The 20,334-nt window shown below is 42.1% G+C and overlaps 1 protein-coding gene across 9 annotated transcripts in view; it reads left to right on the top strand.

Annotated features, from left to right (window-relative positions):
- The first annotated feature begins 7,135 nt into the window (after window positions 1-7,135).
- The window catches only part of TMEM241 (transmembrane protein 241), an 83,966-nt gene continuing 70,767 nt past the window's right edge, over window positions 7,136-20,334 (top strand). For 8 of the 9 annotated variants that reach the window (XR_008307316.1, XM_053250797.1, XM_053250791.1 and 5 more), the window contains exons 1-3: window positions 7,136-7,324; window positions 11,682-11,728; window positions 16,737-16,814. Coding sequence is in view for 8 of the 9 variants with exons in the window: in XM_053250797.1 (XP_053106772.1) it covers window positions 7,253-7,324; window positions 11,682-11,728; window positions 16,737-16,814 (197 nt within the window). In the remaining variant the exon portion in view is untranslated. The remainder of the gene's footprint in view (window positions 7,325-11,681; window positions 11,729-16,736; window positions 16,815-20,334) is intronic. The other variant, XM_053250793.1, reaches the window with a different exon arrangement.

Raw genomic sequence — 20,334 nt, 5'->3', positions numbered from 1 at the left:
GGCAGGTGAGCAGGCAGGCAAGCAGGAGAAAATGGTGGGCGGGCAGCATAGAGGGCAGTGCACTCCCTCTCTGGTTCACCTGCTGTTCAAAATGAAGGATGGCCTGGCCCATTGGGAAAACCGGTGGAGATGAGAAGTGGTGGCCAGGCTTCCTCACTGCCGGGGGGATGAGAAGCAGGCTGGCTGGCTGCTGGGAGAAGTGGTGGGGAGGAGAAGCTGCGGCCAGGCCAGCTGGCTGCTGGGAGAAGCAGCAAGGGAAAATGGGATGGGGGGGATTAAATGAGGCTGAGCGGGGGGGAATGAAATGGGGCTGGGGGAAAGACAGAGAGAACTAGGGGTGCAGATGCTCTACACCAAGTCAGCTAGTCCATATATATATGGATATATATATATTCCTCTCCTCTACAATCAAGAACATCTTCCAACCAGTAACAGTTGCATTCCAATTGACCTTAACCATCACAGGCTCCTCCTCCCTATCTGCATATGGAATCCCCACTGCCCAATCACCATAGTGCTTCTGCTTGCGAACTCTCGTGAGAGTTGCCACACACAGGATTAGCCACAGGAATGCCTTAGAGAATTATATATATAGATAGGTAGATTAGATAGTACTTTCTTCTACAGTACAATCCCTAAACTTGCTAGGGAGTAAGGTCCATGGAACTCAATGACACTTACTTTTGAATAAACATGGTTAGGTTTGTGTTGTACACCTACTTACTGTTGGAAATTCTCTGTGGTGAGAGAATCCCTTTCTCATTATAGCAGAGTGCACAGAGGCACAACACAGCGGTAGTTTAGTTAGGCATGCGTGTATCCTGAGAGTAAAGTAACTTGGAGCCAATTCATAGTTTCAAATCAATATAAAAGGCATTTATTAAGGAACTCCATTCTAGATAGGAAAGTGAGGAGTTAGGATCTCTAATCTATCTATCTAGCTGGATGCAGATGGATTCTGCATCCTCTCTGCACAAATGGTGCAGGGAGAGAACCTTGCCATGTTGCAAGGTAGAGGGGCAGGTAGGGAAGAGAGAGAGGAAGAAGGAAGTTGAATCCCTAAGAGCAGCAATCTACATTTCAAAGGGATAGCATCAGAGCAGTGGAGAAGGGATGACCAATGTCTTGACTCTCTAGCCCTCTGACTTACTAGTCTGTCCTCCATTGTCTGAGACAAAGAGACAGCGCAAAGTCCTTTAACTTCCAACACTTACTTGGGAGTGTCTCACTATTTATGTTCCAATTAAACATGACTAGGACTGAGCTGTAAATGTCTTGGATCTCAGCCTATCGTTTTATGATACAAGTTAAGGCTTTGTTACCCTACCCTAATTCAAATAGCACTATGTGTAAACTTTGTTTCGTTATTCACAGTTCTCATGATGTCTTGTGTTAAATACAGACTAACTTCAGCCTCACATCTTGAATTTACATTAAAGCAGTCTTTGTTAATTCTCAGCACCCCCTCCCATTGTGCAATATGGGAAAAATACTTTTACTGGGATAATACAATTATTTTAAGGATGATAATATAAGGATTACTGATATGAAGTATATGTTATGTAATTCATTATGATTGTTATTATCTGATATTTCTTTATCAGATCATGTCCTCTTTTCTTTTTAATGCTCTGCAAACTTCATGGGTTACAGCAGTGATGTGGTTGCTAATAAAAACCAGTTCTACATGGTGATGGGCACCCCAGGCATATGTCCTGATTCCAGGGGAGTAGCTGGGGAGAGGGGGCCTGTGTTCACCCTTTTCTCTGGCAGCCTCTTAGAGTGAGGGAGATAATGAATAAAATAGGGAGGGTGGGGTGGAGCTGGGGCCCCTGAGTGCTCTGAACCCATTCGCTCAATTATAGCTACACCCCTGCCTGAGTCATATATATTTTTAAAAATGCATGAAATGGTCCCCTCTCCACAACTATGTACTGGAAGCAATGAATGAGGCAGGTGTCCCTGGTGATGCCAAATCCTTTCAGATTTGCTTGGTGGAAAAGCAGCCCGTGCTCATATGCTGACTTTGCATCCAGCTGTGGCTGCCTGGGCTCTTCTGCATGTGGATTTTGAAGTGTATTAATTGGGGCTGTGAAACTGGCTTCTCTTGTGAATCGATTCTGTCATATCTTAAGTGTTCCCTATCAACATCAGCAGCCCTAAGGGAGGTAGAGTGCTAGGGTAGAAATTTACCAAGCAGTTGGGCAGATCTGTGTGGGATGTCAATTACATACATGAGTGGCAAGGACATTTGATAGTAATGCCGCTGTTGAAAGACTGCTTCCAGCTGGCAGTCAATTCCTACATTGCAGGGCTGACAAATAAATGCCTTCAGTGCACTTCTATGATAAGTGTATCAGTATTGCCAAGTCACCAGGTAAGGCTGGGAAAGACTCCTGCTTGAAACCTTGGAGCACTGCTGAGAGTCAATGTAGACAGTACTGCGAGAGATGGACCAGTGGTCTGACTTGGTATAAGACAGCATCTTGTGTCCCTGTATTCCGATCTGGAGTTTGTGAAAACTCTACTTTCCCCCTTCAAATAGAAACTCTGGGCCACCCACACCTTAGATAACTCACCTCTAAAGCCAGCTAGCCCTACTACATTGCCTTAATGAAGTTTTGATCATGAGTCCCCACCTAGAGATTCCATCTCACATTACTTTTGTGGCATGAGAGCCATTACTGCACAGCAACTGTCTGCATCACAGCCAATATGTAGGGAGCTTACTCTGCTGCAGCTTCTCACAAATGTTACTTTAGTTTCCTAGAGAGGGTCTAGGGTCACATGTGAAGGAGCCATGCCATGGGCTCCGCAGTAGCTCCCCGGGGAACCGTGGCTGTGTAGATAATGTAAATTATCTGGGTCAAAGAGGCAACTTTTAAAGTGTCTCTCTTCTATTTAGCAGGGAGAGACCACTGTCCCTCTCTAACCCGGTAGCACAGCCAGTGGCTATTTTTGGTGGTCACCTTGTGTGGTGGTGGGTTTTTGTTTGCTTGTTCTGTTTTGTGAGCTCTCTTGGGACAGGGAACCATCACGTTACTTTGGCTATGTTAACCACTTTGAGAATTGAGGATTATTAAGAAGGATAAGGAGATTGCAGAGAAACTGAATGAGTTCTTTGCATCTGTCTTCATGGCGGAGGATACTGACCATATACCCTCTCCAGAATTGAGTTTTTCGGGTTTAGCGGCTAAGGAACTGCGTGAATTTGAGATGATAAGGGAAGATGTTCTAATTATCTTGAAAAGCTAAAAATTAACAAATTGCCAGGGCCAGATGGCATCCACCCAAGAGTTCTGAAGGAACTCAAATGTGAAATTGCTGACCTTCTAGCAAAAATATATAACTTGTCCCTACAATCAGGCTCTGTACCAGAGGACTGGAAGGTAGCCAATGTGACTCCAATTTTCAAGAAGGGATCCAAGGGAGATCCAAGAAATTACAGGCTGGTCAGCTTAACTTTGGTGCTGGATAAATTGATGGAAAGCATACAGGTGAAACTCAAAAAATTAGAATATCGTGCAAAAGTTCATTAATTTCAGTAATGCAAATTAAAAGGTGAAACTGATATATGAGATAGACGCATTACATGCAAAGCGAGATAAGTCAAGCCTTAATTTGTTATAATTGTGATGATCATGGTACAGCTCATGAGAACCCCAAATCCACAATCCCAGAAAATTAGAATATTGTGAAAAGGTTCAACAGTCTAGGCTCCAGGTGTCCCACTCCAATCAGCTAATCAATCCATAACACCTGCAAAGGGTTCCTGAGCCTTTAAATGGTCTCTCAGTCTGGTTCATTAGGAATCACAATCATGGGAAAGACTGCTGACTTGACAGTTGTGCAGAAAACCATCATTGACACCCTCCATAAGGAGGGAAAGCCTCAAAAGGTAATTGCAAAAGAAGTTGGATGTTCCCAAAGTGCTGTATCAAAGCACATTAATAGAAAGTTATGTGGAAGGGAAAAGTGTGGAAGAAAAAGGTGCACAAGCAGCAGGGATGACCACAGCCTGGAGAGGATTGTCAGGAAAAGGCCATTCAAAAGTGTTGGGGACTTTCACAAGGAGTGGACTGAGGCTGGAGTTAGTGCATCAAGAGCCACCACGGATCTTGGACATTGGCTTCAAATGTCGTATTCCTCTTGTCAAGCCGCTCCTGAACAACAAACAACGTCAGAAGCGTCTTACCTGGGCTCAAGAAAAAAAGAACTGGTCTGTTGCTCAGTGGTCCAAAGTCCTCTTTTCTGATGAGAGCAACTTTTGCATCTCATTTGGAAACCAAGGACCCAGAGTCTGGAGGAAGAATGGAGAGGCACACAATGCAAGATGCTTGAAGTCCAGTGTGAAGTTTCCACAGTCTGTGTTGATTTGGGGAGCCATGTCATCTGCTGGTGTTGGTCCACTGTGCTTCATTAAGTCCAGGGTCAACGCAGCTGTCTATCAGGAGATTTTGGAGCACTTCATGCTTCCTTCTGCAGACGAGCTGTATGGGGATGCTGACTTCATTTTCCAGCAGGACTTGGCACCTGCCCACACTGCCAAAAATACCAAAACCTGGTTCAATGACCATGGGATTACTGTGCTTGATTGGCCAGCAAACTCGCCTGACCTGAACCCCATAGAGAATCTATGGGGCATTGCCAAGAGAAGGATGAGAGACATGAGACCAAACAATGCAGAAGAGCTGAAGGCCGCTATTGAAGCATCCTGGTCTTCCATAACACCTCATCAGTGCCACAGGCTGATAGCATCCATGCCACGCCGCATTGAGGCAGTAATTGCTGCAAAAGGGGCCCAAACCAAGTACTGAATACATATGCATGCTTATACTTTTCAGAGGTCCGATATTATTCTATTTACAATCCTTGTTTTATTGGTTTCATGTAATATTCTAATTTTCTGGGATTGTGGATTTGGGGTTCTCATGAGCTGTACGCCATGATCATCACAATTATAACAAATTAAGGCTTGACTTATCTCGCTTTGCATGTAATGCGTCTATCTCATATATCAGTTTCACCTTTTAATTTGCATTACTGAAATTAATGGACTTTTGCACGATATTCTAATTTTTCGAGTTTCACCTGTACTTAAGGACAAAATTGTTAAACATATAGAAGAACAGGCCTTGTTGAAGGAGAACCAGCATGGCTTCTGCAAGGGAAAGGCTTGCCTCACTAACCTTTTGGAGGTTCTTTAAGAGTGTCAACAGGCATGTAGATAAAGGTGATCCAGTTGACATAGTATACGTGGACTTCCAAAACGTTTTTGATAAAGTTCCCCACCAAAGGCTCTTTAAGCTTAGCAGTCATGGAATAAGGGGACAGGTTCATATGTGGACTGGTAACTGGTTGAAGGATAGGAACAGAAACAGAGAGCACGAATAAATGGACAGTTTTCACAATGGAGGTAGGTAGGAAGTGGGGTCCCCCAGGGATTGGTACTGGGACCAGGGCTCTTTCACTTGTTCATAAATGATCTAGAAGTTGGGGTGAACAGCAAAGTGACCAAAATTTGCAGATGACACTAAACTATTTAGGGTAGTGAAATCCACAATGGATTGTAAAGAACTTCAGAAAGATCTCTCCAAATTGGGGAACTGGGTGACAAAATGGCAAATGTGGTTCAATGTAAGCAAGTGTAAAATGATGTACATTGGGGCAAAAAACACCAACTTCGCATAGACGCTTATGGGATCTGAGCTGTTGGTGACTGAGCAGGAGAGAGATCTTGGGGTCGTGGTGGTCAGCTCATTGAAAGTGTCATCTCAGTGTGCAACGGCTGTGAAAAAAGCTAATTCCATGTTAGGAATCATTTGGAGGGGGGTTGAAAATAAAAATGCTAATATTATAATGCCCTTATACAAATCTATGGTGTGGCCACATCTGGAGTATTGCGTACAGCATTGGTCACTGTATCTTAAGAAGGATATTGTAGAACTGGGAAAGGTGCAGTAGAGGGCAATCTATTAGTTTAGGGGCCTGGAGCACCTTTCTTATGAGGCTAGGCCACAGCATCTGGGACTCTTTACCTTGGAAAAGAGACGACTAAGGGGAGACATGAGCGAAATGTATAAAATTATGCATGGAGTGGAGAGGGTAGACAGAGAGAAATTTTTCTCACTGTTTCACAACACTAGAACCAGGGGTCACCCCATGCAACTGAAGGCTGGGAAATTTAGGGCTGACAAGCGGAAGTTCACACAGCGCATAATTAATCTATGGAATTCCTTGCCATGGGATGTGGCGATGGTCATCAGCTTGGATGGCTTTAAAAGGGGTTTAGACAGATTCATGGAGGACAGGTCTCTCAATGGCTACTAGTCTGATGGCTGTGGGCCAGCCTCAGAGGCACGATGCTTCTCAATACTAGTTGCAGGGGAGCAACAGCAGGGGAGAGGGCATGCACATACCTCTTGCCTGTGGACTCCCCAGAGGCAAGTGACCAAGTCATATAAGGTATCAAAGGGATGTCAATGTGTTATGTGTGCACATACAGCATTGGGGTTTCCCACATCTTTCTGATCCACTCACAGAATAATACAGGTGGACAGAATAACCTTATGCATGTTTACATGGGAATCGGTCCGTCCTACACTGGACCTAAGTGTGCATACTTCAGGGACCTAAGTGGACTTAACTGCAGCCCAAAAGACTCCAGCCTTCATCTTTGGATATCTGCTTGTAGAAATGAGTTTAATTAATTGCAAAGCGTCGTATACCCCTTGAGAATGAGTTAGCCACGTCGGGAATAAAAGGTCGTCGCATTTTTAAATATAGTTAACCAGTTGTGCTTGTTGTTTCATGTTAAAAGCCTTACGGGAAGCTGACCAACAAACGGTAAGCTCTTTGTTGCCTTACGTTTTCCTCGTGACCACTACCACTACTAATCATCGCTTTTTGCTCCGCAAATTATGTGGGTAAATGCGCAGCACCCACTACAAAAGACGCGGCTTCCAGACAAAACTTCTTTTACAAACTATTCAACCATCCTCTGGCCAGTTCCACGCACTGTAGCCCTCAAACAAAGTCGTGTGCACGTGTCGATTTCTGTCGCCGCTAGCCTGGGAGCGGTTCCCCTTTAAGAAGGCAGTTCCTCGGGTCCTTTTCTTTATGCCTATTGGAGCAAACATAAGAGCAACGTGTCCCTGTCATGGCAGCCACATGAGGCAGCTCTTCCTTGAGAAGTTGCAGATCGCAGCCGGAAAAAAAGTGCCTTACCAGGGATGGAGAAATGCTCTGACAAATGTATTTAAAGGGTCCTGGAACTGGTGTCGCTTTCTGTTTATTCTACCTGACTTCTTATTTCACCAACAAGGTGAGGCTATGAGGGAGCTATCGCCTACCGGAATCCGTATAAGGTTGCCAATGCTGTGGTTTCCTATATCACTTTTGGATACTCTACTAAGTTTCATGCATAACAACATCAGGGACTGCGTGTGTTTCCTGTCAGTTAACTTTTATTTATCTATCAGACGATGAAAAGCTGCTTAATAACTTTCTGTTTCTTTTGATAACTGACTCCTTTTCCCGCAGCGACTTGCAAATCAGCGCAACACTAACCGTCCTTTCTTCATTCAGATGATCACCCGCAAATCCTGTCTGTCACTGATAACAGGAGGGTGGAAAGAAGAGAAACGAACACACACATACCTGTGAAGGGAGAAGAAAACATATCTGCAGCTAACCACTTACATGAAGTAACAGTATAAACGTCAATCGTCTCCTGTCTCATGGTATAGAGAAAACAGGGAATCATTAAGATCTAGCCTAGGGCATACTAGAAACTGGGGCTATGAGAATCTATACAAAAATCAAAATAACAGAAATTGGGCTCATTTGTACAAAAGGTCACATGGGGTGGGTGGGGTGTAAGGTCCCCTACAGCTTTGTAGTGTATACAGTCAAATGTGCTTTCATATGATAATATGACACATGAAACTGCCACAATTGACTCTGAAACTTAATCCTACTTAAAGACAGCTTATATTATTCCTTCCCTTTAAAACTACTGGATGTCAGACAAGGTTCCCTGAACTTAGGTTTTCTTCATAGTTGCCACTGAAGCTAGGCAGGGAAGGGAGAGAGAATTACAGTCTCTCTCTCAGACTGTAATCCTATACATTCTTACCTGAGAGCAAGACCCATTGAGCTCAGTGGACTTATGTATTATGTTTATGTTATATTTGTAAGGTAAAGTGCCTTACCAAGGCTGTCAAGTCGATTTCAACTCCTGGTGTCCATAGAGCTCTGTGGTTTTCTTTGATAGAATACAGGAGGGGTTTATCATTGCCTTTCAGCATCTTCCTATATCGCTGCTGCCCGATATAGTACCAGCGGGGATTTGAACTGGCACTTCCATCACTTAAGAACATAAGAACAGCCCTGCTGGATCAGGCCCATGGCCCATCTAGTCCAGCATCCTGTTTCACACAGTGGCCCACCAGATGCCGCCGGAAGCAACAGACAGGAGTTGAGGGCGTGCCCTCTCTCCTGCCATTACTCCCCTGCAACTGGAACTCAGAGGCACCCTGCCCTTGAGGCTGGAGGTGGCCCACAGCCCTCTGACTAGTAGCCATTGATAGATCTCTCCTCCATGAAGTCATCCAAACCCCTCTTAAAACCATCCAGGTTGTTGGCTGTCACCACATCCTGTGGCAGAGAGTTCCACAAGTGGATCACACGTTGTGTGAAAAAGTACTTCCGTTTGTTGGTCCTAGACCTCCTGGCAATCAATTTCATGGAGTGACCCCTGGTTCTAGTGTTGTGTGAGAGGGAAAAGAATCTCTCTCTCTCCACTTTCTCCATGCCATGCATGATTTTATAGACCTCTATCATGTCTCCCCGCAGACGTCTTTTTTCTAAACTAAAAAGCCCCAGGTGTTGTAGTCTTGCCTCATAAGAAAGGTGCTCTAGGCCCCTGATCATCTTGGTTGCCCTCTTCTGTACCTTCTCCAGTTCAACAATGTCCTTTTTAAGATGTGGTGACCAGAATTGTACGCAGTACTCCAAGTGTGGTCGCACCATAGTTTTGTATAATACTCATTATGGTATAATACTTGTAAACAAGCATTGGACTAGGCTTCACTTCTACACTCACAACAGTATTTTGCTGAAGCCTTTTAGCTGAAATGCTCTTGTAGTTTGAATTCTCCTGTTGGTGCCTGTTCAGCATAAGATTCAGAGCAGAGAGGGAGAGCGATTTTCTTCCCATTTCTGTGATATGGATTGTTCATCCTTTTTAGGGTCTCTCTGACTCTTTAAAAAAGAGCAAAAAATTTTTTAATTGTCTGATCCCTCACAAAAACCTTGTTCTTTACTACATAATTAGGTAGCAATTTGCATAATTCTGCCAAGACCTGTACCTGCTGGACCCCATGTACCCCTTTTGAAGCAGCTTGTGACACACGCAGAGAGTCAGCAGTGAGAAGTGGCAGAACAGAATTTCTTATGCATGTATAGTCAGCTCTTCTAGGTACACACAAACAAGAGACATTGTCAAAACTATTGATGAGAAGAGCATTTGCTTCAAGTCCTTTATCTGTACCTCCATAGTTTCTAAACATGAAATTGGTTTGAATTATCTTTGTGTGAGAAGTTCTACCCAGTGAACAAGCTCAGGTTGCTTTGCTAGAGTTCAGGATTGGTTGTGAGAGGTCAAGATAAGGTGCTCTAGAAATCTAGAATGCAGCTGGTTGCTTTGGGGATTGTTGGTGCCTTTGAAATTGCAAGTTAAGAAGAGCCTCTGAAATAAGGAGTGGTGGGAAAGCACAGGAAGGTTGTGTTTATATAGATTATATCATTCTTGCATGTGTATGTCTGAGGTAGAGATCATGTATGAATATGAGCATGTACATGTCAGAAATATTAACTCATCCTTTTTTAAAATATAAGACTTTATCTGGAACAGATAAAGTCTTTTACCTATCTTTTACCACACCTGCCATCAATAGGGCTGCCATCTGTTTCCTAAGAGAGATCCTGTGTCTTTAGCAACCACATGACAGGTAAAAATTCAATAGATGCAGATTTATTGGAACTACACCTTCATGCTGGAAAAAGCTGTACCTATTGAATTTCTGCCTCTCATGTGTTCAAGCTATAAGTAACTCAGCAAAACACACACACACACACCGCCCCCAATACTCCAAGACAGTGTCATTTCCTACATGCTAATTGGCCCTTTGACATCTTCCTTGTGAATACTGTGCAAAGAGTACAGGGTACTGCAGCACTATTCTCTACTCCATCCCATGGGCTGAGGTCATATAATACAACCCCTTTGCTGAAACTAAACAGGTCCAGCTGTGGTCAGTGCCTGGATGGATAACCACTTGGGAACCCCATGCAGTATTCCCTCTAACAGGGATTCCCAGAGGTTGTTGACTATGACTCCCATAATCCACAAGCCAAAGCCATCACAGCTGAGGAATATAGGAGTTGTAGTCAACAACCTCTGGGAATCCCTGTTAGAGGGAACACTGACCCCATGTATAGTTAGAATTCCATGATGGAAGAAAGGTGGGATATAAATGTAATGCATAAATAAATGCCTCTCCATAATATGCTTATGAGATGAGCCATTAATACCAGATTCTATATGGAATAGGGCTCGTCTGCTTTTAATAGCGGGATACAAAGCAGTATTTTGGCAGCTGTAGTATCTGTGTAGTGCTATAGTATTTAGAGATATTGCAGCTGAAAACCTTCTTCTTCCTACAGATATAGAATCAGGTAACCCTGTTAATGTTCACATTTTGCAAATGAGGGAAAGAGGCTGAGAGATGCATGATACCTCCCAGTGAGGGTGTTGTGAAGGGATATGGACACTGACATCTTGGTCAAAATTCAACATTCTGATTGCTTTGTGCTACTATTACTGTGTTGTTTTCATTTTTTTAGTCTGCTAACATCTAAAGCTGAAATCATCTCTCCCTTTCCATGATCTTCTTTTCTTTTCTTTTTTCGTGCAATAAAGGGGTGCCCTTTGCAAGACTTCCGGGACTTTCTCCACATCCCTGCATTTTGTACTCATGTTGCCATTCTGACACTATTGTAATGTGACTTCTTTGGACACATTCTGGCTGCATACAAAGTCTGTTGACTGGTCTTTTAAAAATATGTTAAGTAAACTGTGTGTATACACACAGTTTATGTATATAATAAACTCTGTGTGTGTGTGTGTGTGTGTGTATATATATATATATATATATATATATGCACACACACACACACATATATATATATAACTGTATATACACACACACACACACACATACACTGTATGTATGTGTGTGTGTGTGTGTGTGTGTGTGTGTGTATATATATATATATATATATATATATATATATATATATATATATGGCTTTCAGAAATGGAAGACCAGTATATTTAAAGGAGAAGGTTGTCATCAGCCAGGTGGGAGATGGCCAGGGCATGAACCACAGCTTTTGCAGAGGGACAGTTTTTTGCAGTGTTGTAAAGGGGCAACCTAAGTCTGCTGTGTCAACAGATCTTTATAGACTTAAACTGAACAGTCATCATCTGTTAAACTGAACAGAAATCATGCTTATGATTTCTGTAAGAATTTCTTATTATGCTGCCTATGTGATTTGGTGCTTACGTGTGGATCTCACATTATGTAATATCAACTTATTTGGTGTTTGTTTTCCAGTACGTTCTGTCAGTCCTGAAATTCACCTACCCTACACTTTTCCAAGGGTAAGTACATGCTCAAAAGCACATATTCCGAGAAAAGTCTAATCAGTAGGAAGCTGTACAGGCAGAGGTTAATGTTAGTATGTCACATACAGGTAGTTGCTTATTATTCACAAGCTCTTTACTCCTTATCTACAATTTTTTACAATTTACAATTTCTTAGGGCTTTCTTAGGATTTACAATTTCTTAGGATTTACAATTTCTTAGGGCTTTCTAGGGAACAGTAAAAACTATTCTGAAAGTAAGAGCTTACAGAGTATCCAAACACACTCACAGTCAGACTCTTATTGCCCTGCCCCATCTAATGGGGATGTCACATGGCTTCTTGCATGATTTCCGCTGTGCCACCTGTTGGCCAACAATTGTTTTCCACCCCACTCTTTCTCCAAGGAGCCCAGAACATTGTACATGGTTTTGCTTATACAACCCTGTAAGATAGGTTAGGCTGAGAGATAAGTGACTGGCCCAGAATCACCCAGTGATTTTCATGGCTGAATGGGAATTTGTATTTGGGGCTCCCCAGTACTGCAACCACTACACTATGCTGGCTTTAATTACACTAAATTATTTTTCTGGCAAATGTAGTTTAGTCTACCTGCCTCCCAAACACAGCACAGGAAGGAGGCATGGAATTAATGGCTTTAAGATGCAGTGATGTCCACTAGTCTAGAATGCTTTAAAAGGGGATTGCACCCTCATGGAGGATGGGTCTATCAATGGCCATGATAGCTAAATGAAACCTCCATCTTCAGAGGTGGTATGTATGTATGTATGTATGTATTTATTATATTTATATACTGCCCAAAACTTGTGTCTTTGGACAGTATACAATAAAACAATAGAAATTAAAACAAAATTAAAATGTTAAAACATTCATATAAGTTGAAATTTAACACAATGTTAAAAACTGTAAGTCTAATTAAATGCCTGGGTGAACAAATGTGTCTTAACTGCCTTTTAAAAAGTTGTCAGAGATAGGGAGGCTCTTATTTCAGCAGGGAGCGCATTCCCAGGCTTTGGGACAGCATCGGAGAAGGCCCGTCCCTGAGTAGCCACCACACGAGCTGGTGGCAACTGCCGATGAACCTCTCCAGATGATCTCAATGGGTGGTGGGGCTCATGGCAAAGAAGACTATGAGCCCTTTCTCATGACTAGTGAAAAAGAGCTACCCTGTCTCTGGGGTGGAAGCCCAAAAAAGCTCCAGGCTTCCCTGGACGGGCATCAGTTACTGCCAGTGGCTCTGGGGGTCAAAGTGACAGGACAAGTTGTGTTGCCCTGCCCCCAGAAATACCATAATGCACTGCAAAAATGTGCAGTGCATTAAGGGGATTCCGCCCCCCCACTTCCCTGGGCCCCAGAGTCTGGCAGCCACAGCTGCAAGCAGCCGCGGCTGACAGACAATCAAAATAATGGGGTTAGGAGAGCACTCTCTCTCCTAACAAGAGGCGGATTAATGTAGTAGCAAATGTAGCATTTGCTACGGGCCCTGCATTTTCAAGGGCCTCACACGCCCGGCTTCCAACTGGGAATTAAAGTTAAAACTTTACCTGTTTTATTTGGTCCATGATAGATAAAATATCCCTTTCCTGCTAAATGTGCCTTTTAAGAGAAGGCCCAGCACAGCATCTGTCCAGTGGCTGTTGCTAGTGCCTACCACATTTTTCTTTTTCGAGTGTGAGCCCTTTGGACACAGAGAAGCATCTATCCACTCTTTATTTTTCTATGTAAACCACTTTGAGAATTTTGATTGAAAAACGGTATATAAATGTTCACTGTTGTTGTAGTAAGTGTGAGTTTGTGGCTTGGTCTCCCATACTCCAAAATATAGCAAATGAAAAAACTGAATTACTTTACTATGCAAGTAAATAATTTACGTTTTAATATTTATGTGCATTTTTAAAAATTTAGGGCCCCGCTAATATGCTACAGGCCCCGCACTAGCCTAATCCGGCCCTGCTCCTAACCCCGTTTTAGAGGGAGGCTTCACAGGCGGGTTTGCCACTGAATTGCTGCCAGGATCGGCCTGATCCTGGCGGTTCACATGTGCGTGCAAAACCAGGCTGGGCTCTCTTAGCACGGTTTTGCACACGTGTGAATAGCCTCATTCTCTTAAAGATGTTTGGCACTAAATATGACTGGTGTGGCACCAGATACTAGTTGCTGGGCATGGGGGTACTAACAGTGTGGAAAGCAAGAAAACAGGAAGGCAAGAGCTGGTCAGCAGGTGACATAGCAGAAATCATGCTGGGAGTCTGCTGCCCATGTGACATGCCTGTTGAATCCGGGTGGGGGCGGGGGGAGACAATGATAATCTGCAGGAGTGTTTGGATGTGCCATAAGCTTTGTACTTATTCACAAGGTTCTTATTGCTCTGTACCTTTTCAGAGCAATTTTTATTGCCATCTGGAAAAACCCTTTTTGTATAAAACTTGTGTACCTTTTAGAATTGCTATCTTTTTCCTCAGAGAGGCTTTGTGTCAGCTGTATTCAGTAGATGCCAATTTTCTTTAGTGGAGTGTGTTTGTATAACAATGTTTATTAGATAGTTTTTCTTAATATGAAAAACAGCCCAATCCCATGGTCAATCTGCCTCCCAAAAACAGCAAGGGAAGGAAGCATGGAATTAATGACCAAGATGCAGTGATGTTTACAATACTTTAAAAGGGGTCTGCATACACTCATGGAGGATGGATCTCTCAATGGCCATGAGAGCTAAATGAAATCTTCATCTTCAGAGGCCGTATGGCACTAGATACCAGTTGCTGGGAGCAGGGGTCACAGCGGGTGAGGACTATTGCTCTCAGATCCTGTTTGTGGGCTTGCCAGTGGCATTTGGTTGCTCGATTAGGTAGACTTTGAATCTGATCCAACAGTGTTCTTCTTATGTTCTTCTTGATTTCAACTTTCATAAAGCATGTTTATAATTTCCCTACTATAAGAGTATGCCATGGAAGAATTACAGTAGTGTGCCATTCTTATTTCTGCATTCTGATATGCCTTCCGATTTATTTATTTATTTATTTGAAATATCTCTATACTGCCCCAAACTTGCATCTCTGGGTGGTTTAAAATTAAAATCTTTTAAACATTAAAATTACTAACATTAAAATTATTTAAAACCCAACATTACAATTATTAAAACTACAAATCTAATTAAAATCCTGGGTTAATAAATATGTATTCAGTGTAACTTACGCTTGTAGCGCCTGTGAATGTCTCTCTCTTTCTCTGACCCATTCTCTCTCTTATCTCCAGTTCTATTATCCTCATGTTACAGAAGGGGCTAGGGCTGAGTGAGTCTGAAAACTAGTGCCTTGCTTAAGGCCACACAACAGGCTTATGCCTCTGACCGACACCTGCTCATGCCGACTTCTCTAATTGCATGTGCATACTTGCAAAAACTAGATTTTCCATTTCAGTTGCATATGCTGAAAGTCTCTTTTATTCTGCTTATGAACATGGCTTTAGATGAGGAGAGTTCACCTAAGCTGGTCCTGTGGCCTTTAGATTTGTGGGGTCTGATTTGAGTTTGGGACATTTTAGCATTGTGAAAGAGCTGAGCTGTGTGATTTCATAAGATGCTGCTTTTACCATTGTGCCATGTGTTCACTAGCATGACAGCCTCTGAAGTTGTGCATTATTTGTATATTTTTCTTTTGTTTTATACATCAACAACTACCACTAATAAATTAATTTTACTTGAGAAATAGAGAAATATTTATTATTACGGTCATAGATCAGAATATACAGAGCAATCAATCAAAATTAGTAAAATAACAAAATAACAGTACTAAAAAACCATACATGCTGCTTCTAAAATTCTAGACCAATACTAACAAAATCGTGAAGGAACTACCAAGATGCAATGAGCCCTTGTGGCTAAAAATAAATAAAATTTAAAAATGGCTGCCTGATGTGTGACATTAGAATCTAGCTACTAAAAGATACATAACATAGAATTCATCCTGGTGACCAGGAAATTTTTTAAATAAAGGCTAAATCTAGTCTGAAGAGCAAGATAAAATGCACATTGCAAAAGGACATAAGCAATTGACTCAATATCACCAGAGCCACGTAGCCATAGCCATTGGGAAACTTGAATATTACAATACCTGCCCTTTAGAAACGCTGAGGGGAAAGCATTAAGACAGGCTCTAGAAAAGGCCCATTGGTATTTAAAGAAATACCGATTAAATGAGTGTTGATAAATAAATTGCTGGAGATCTCAAGAACTCTCTAAGAGGTCAATATATACTTGAAGTTCAACTTAAATCATTACATAAGAACAGCCCTGCTGGATCAGGCTCAAGGCCCATCTAATCCAGCATCCTGTTTCACACAGTGGCCCATCAGATGCCTCCAAGAAGCTCACAGGCAGGGGATGAGGGCTTGCCCCTCTCCTGCTGTTGCTCCCCTGCAACTGGTATTTAGTGGTATCATGCCTTTTAGGCTGGAGGTGGCCTATATCCACCAGACTAGTAGCCATTGATAGACCTGTCCTCCATGACTTTGTCTCAGCCCCTTTTAAAGCCATTCAGGCTAGTCGCCATCACCACATCCTGTGGCAGAGAATTCCATAAGTTAATTTTGCGCTATGTGAAGAAGTACTTCCTTTTGTCAGTCCTAAATTTCCCGATATTCAGTTTCATGAGATGATCCCTGGTTCTAGTGTTGTGAGAGGGAGAAAAATTTCTCTGTGTCCACTCTCTCTATTCCATGCATAATTTAATACACTGCTATCATGTATCCCCATAGTTGCCTCTTTTCCAAACTAAAGAGCCCCAGATGCTGTAGCCTTGCCTCATAAGGAAACTGCTTCATTCTGGAACTGTTCAATTCTGGAACTCAATAATTTTAAAGTTTTATACTGCCAGTCCAATGAGGCAATGTTCCATGTGATCAGGCTGCTTATAACTCATGGAAGAAACCTCTACTATGAGTAATAAGATTAATAATGTACTTGGGTGGATTCTTCTAAAACAAAGCGAGTTTTTTCATTGCAATTGCAGGTGGCAGACTCTAGTTGGTGGATTTCTTCTACATATTTCCTGGAAGATTGGTTGGGTGGAGATCAGCAGTAGTTCAAGGTACGGTGAAATTGCCACATAAGAATAATCCAGCTGTTGTTAGTATATCATGGTATTCTGATTCATATCTAGTGGGATATGTGTCAGCTTATTACTTATTTGGCTAAGTTTTTCTCTTAAGGTTGCAAAACTGTGAAAAAAGCTTTAAAAATCCATAAATGCTACATTCTCATTCTAACCGGAATGTTTCTTTGTAAGCCTTTCTGCCTGTCTCCAGAAGATAAAAGAGGCCATTGTTGTATCAGTTGTGCATAAATTGCTTTCTCTCCCCATTTCCCCACAATTTTTGTATAACTAGCATGGCAGAACTGGCCTTATATGGTTTATAGATTCCATATCGGGAATGGAACCAATTCTCAGCTCTGTAGTTCATTTAATATCAAATGCAATTTTAATCTATGGTCCACCTTGGATGGCACAGCAACCCTCAGTTACACTCACTTGAGGTTGGCATTCTTTATTTTCCAAATGTGGGAAAATCCCATAACCGCGGTTCCGTTGCCATCTTCAAACCGAGGATTGAATCCTCGGTTTGAGGTTGGGTAGCTTGCTGGAATCGGAATTCTGCTACCCCATTGTGTCGTTCTAATGCAGCAACCTGGGGTTGTGCTCAAGCTGGCACTCACCCCTCTCACATCAGGGCCAATGGTTGCTGGGCAAGTGACACACTCAGCAGAAGAGGAAGGGGCGGGGTTTGCAGGTGGAGGCAATGGAACTGCAGCTGCCAGATCGTCTGGTATTATTCTTGCCTTTCGGGGTTAATCTCAGGCAAGCCTAGCCACTTCACTTGTCATCTGAATGGGCCCCAAGAAACCTTCTTTTGGAATTGAGGTGGAGTGTCTTAAGATTACATGCATGGTCAGTGGTTGACATGATGAGGATGTAGCCTCATTGGGATTACTTTGCATAATTTCCCTCATTTTGTAGGCCAGTTTGTCTACTCCAGTAACTTTTAACAAATTATATACACTGTTCACAATGACTAATTCTGGAATTTTTAAATGTATACGTTAATGATTACATGGGGAAAACATCTAGTCTAAAGTTTAAATGCGTCTTTGACAAGAGAAGTATATCTTAGAAATACATGGCTAATTTCCATAAATTTGAAAACCAAAAACCCTACACTTCTTTAAAATGATCCTACTTTGTCCAGTGTTGCATGGATAGAAGAAAGATGATAAAAGTAATGCCAAGATTTGAACTTTAAAAAGTCTATGCTGATTAACATTAGTACTGAGAACAGGTTGTGGATCAGAGGACAGGCAATTAAGTTGTGGAAATTGAGCCCAAATTGACACTGTGGTAACAATTTAATTTTGTTGTGGTAGCTAACTGAGAGCCATTATAATATTTTGATCCCTGTGTCAGATTAGGACTTGGTTCAAATCCCCACTCAGCATGAAACTCACTGGGTGACCTTGGGCCAGTCACTCTCTCTCAGCCTAACCTACCTTACAGGGTTGTTGTGAGGATACAATGTTGGGAGGGGACCATGTTTGCTGTTCATTGGAAGAAGGGCAGGATAATAAAAAATAATACCAAATAATAATAAAAATGTAATAATACCATTTTCATCACCCTTAATCAACTATATTAAAAACAGATCAACATGGTATCCTCTCAGCTTTAATTGTTTTTTATTTTATTTATTATTTATTACATTTCTATACAACCCTATCCATCCAAACACTTTGGGTGATATACAACACCTAGAAAAACAAACAAACAATTTAAAATAATCAACTTTTTTAAAAAAGAGCAAATTTAAAAACCATTTAAAAATATTTAAGAACAATTTAAAAACTTTGGAAGGCCAGGCCAAATGAGTTTTCAGGGCTTTCCTAAAAGCCGACAATGAGCCAAAACTATGAATTTCTGCCAGGGTGCATTCCACAGCCCAGGAGAAGCTGCAGAGAAGGCCCAGTTCCGAGTTGCCACCAGACATACCGGTGGTAACTGGAGAGGAATCTCTCCAGATGACCTCAATATGGGTGGGGATCATACAGAAGAAGGCACTTTCTAAAATAACCCAGCCATTCAGGGCTTTAAAGGTAAAAAAACAGCACTCTGTATTTGGCCCAGAAACATATTGGCAGCTAATGCAACTGTTTAAGGGCAAGCATAATTTGTTCTCTCTGGGTTACCCCAGAGACCAGTCTGGCTGCTGCATTTTGAACTAACTGAAGTTTCTGAACTACATGCAAAGGAAGCCCCATGAAGAGTGAATTGCAATAGTCAAGCCTAGAGGTTACCAGGCTTTTGAATTAGTATAATTTTGGAATTAAAGACCTCATTCCACTAGATGTCAGTCTAAGCAAGGAAACATAACGTGGAGAAATCTTGACTATGTGCCTTTGATAATGATTAAAAGATAGCATGCTTGTTTTGGGAAGAAGTTTTATAGAGTGTCTGGGGAGTGGATACCCAGACATTACTGGAGGATATGCACTCCCCAGACACTCGAGAGTAGTAGTGTTTGGCTACATAAAGGAAGAGCTCCTAGCTGCAGATCAGGAGTTAGTTTGTAATATGTTGGTAGTGGTTGGAATATGTATAGCAGCAAAACGGAAATACAGTTGACCCCATCTATCCATGCTTATTCTGAGGAAGTTCAAACGTGATGGAATTGACTTATTTAAAAGCATTAAAAGGATCTGGGCAAAATAAATTTGTGGAGAAATGGAGCCTCCTTATAGGCTCCATATTTTATTATTATTGGAATAATATAATGTAGGATGGTCCAGAACCCTTGAAAGGACTCATTGCTGATCCTTGAGACTACCTCTGTGCCCATAATTTTCACATGGTGGTGCAATGATCCTCTCGGGGCCCACTCATATATGAGGTAGCCTCACTCAGAAAGGAGGTAGCCCATGGAGGGCAGATTGCCAAGAGCCTACTGAAACCTGGAGACAGCCCTACTTCTAGAAGTTCAAAGTATCTTCAATCCTGGTGGGATTTCAAGGAGATAGTGACTCATATCTGACACACGCAGTTGCAGAATAGGAAGATGTAATTGGAGCTGGTCCTAACTTTTTCAAGAACCTAGATCTCCAAGTAGAGTGTTGGTATAAACTTGTTCTCTAGGAACCATTTCACTCTGTCTCCCCAGAATAAGCAGACTGGGCTGTGCTCCAAACTATGAGTACATCCACACAACAACCGTACATTGGCTTTAAATGGGCTTAGCTGCTTTGGATTCAACAAATGAAGCCTGGGAGTTGTAGTTTTATGTGGATGCTGAGATTTCTCTCATTGGAATTCTTAACTTCTTCACAGAAGAGCAATCTGCAAAGTGCCTTTTGGGGAGACTATGACATTTAATCCAGTTGAGGTTTGTAGGGTAGGCATGCGTTGGGGACATCTAGTGCTGCTATGTGATGCAGCTCCCCTTCCTACTCATGTAATATGGCATACTTCTTCCTACTTGCCAAGAAATATACAACATAGTGCTCTGAACATAGTCGTTATAGCAGACTCTGAGCCAGACCATTGTATGAATTGGCATGCAAGAGTG

The sequence above is a fragment of the Hemicordylus capensis genome, chromosome 4 (genome assembly GCF_027244095.1).
Source record: "Hemicordylus capensis ecotype Gifberg chromosome 4, rHemCap1.1.pri, whole genome shotgun sequence".
Lineage (NCBI taxonomy): Eukaryota > Metazoa > Chordata > Lepidosauria > Squamata > Cordylidae > Hemicordylus > Hemicordylus capensis.
The sequence above is the reverse complement of the archived record's forward strand: the minus strand, read 5'-3'. Positions and strand labels throughout refer to the sequence as shown.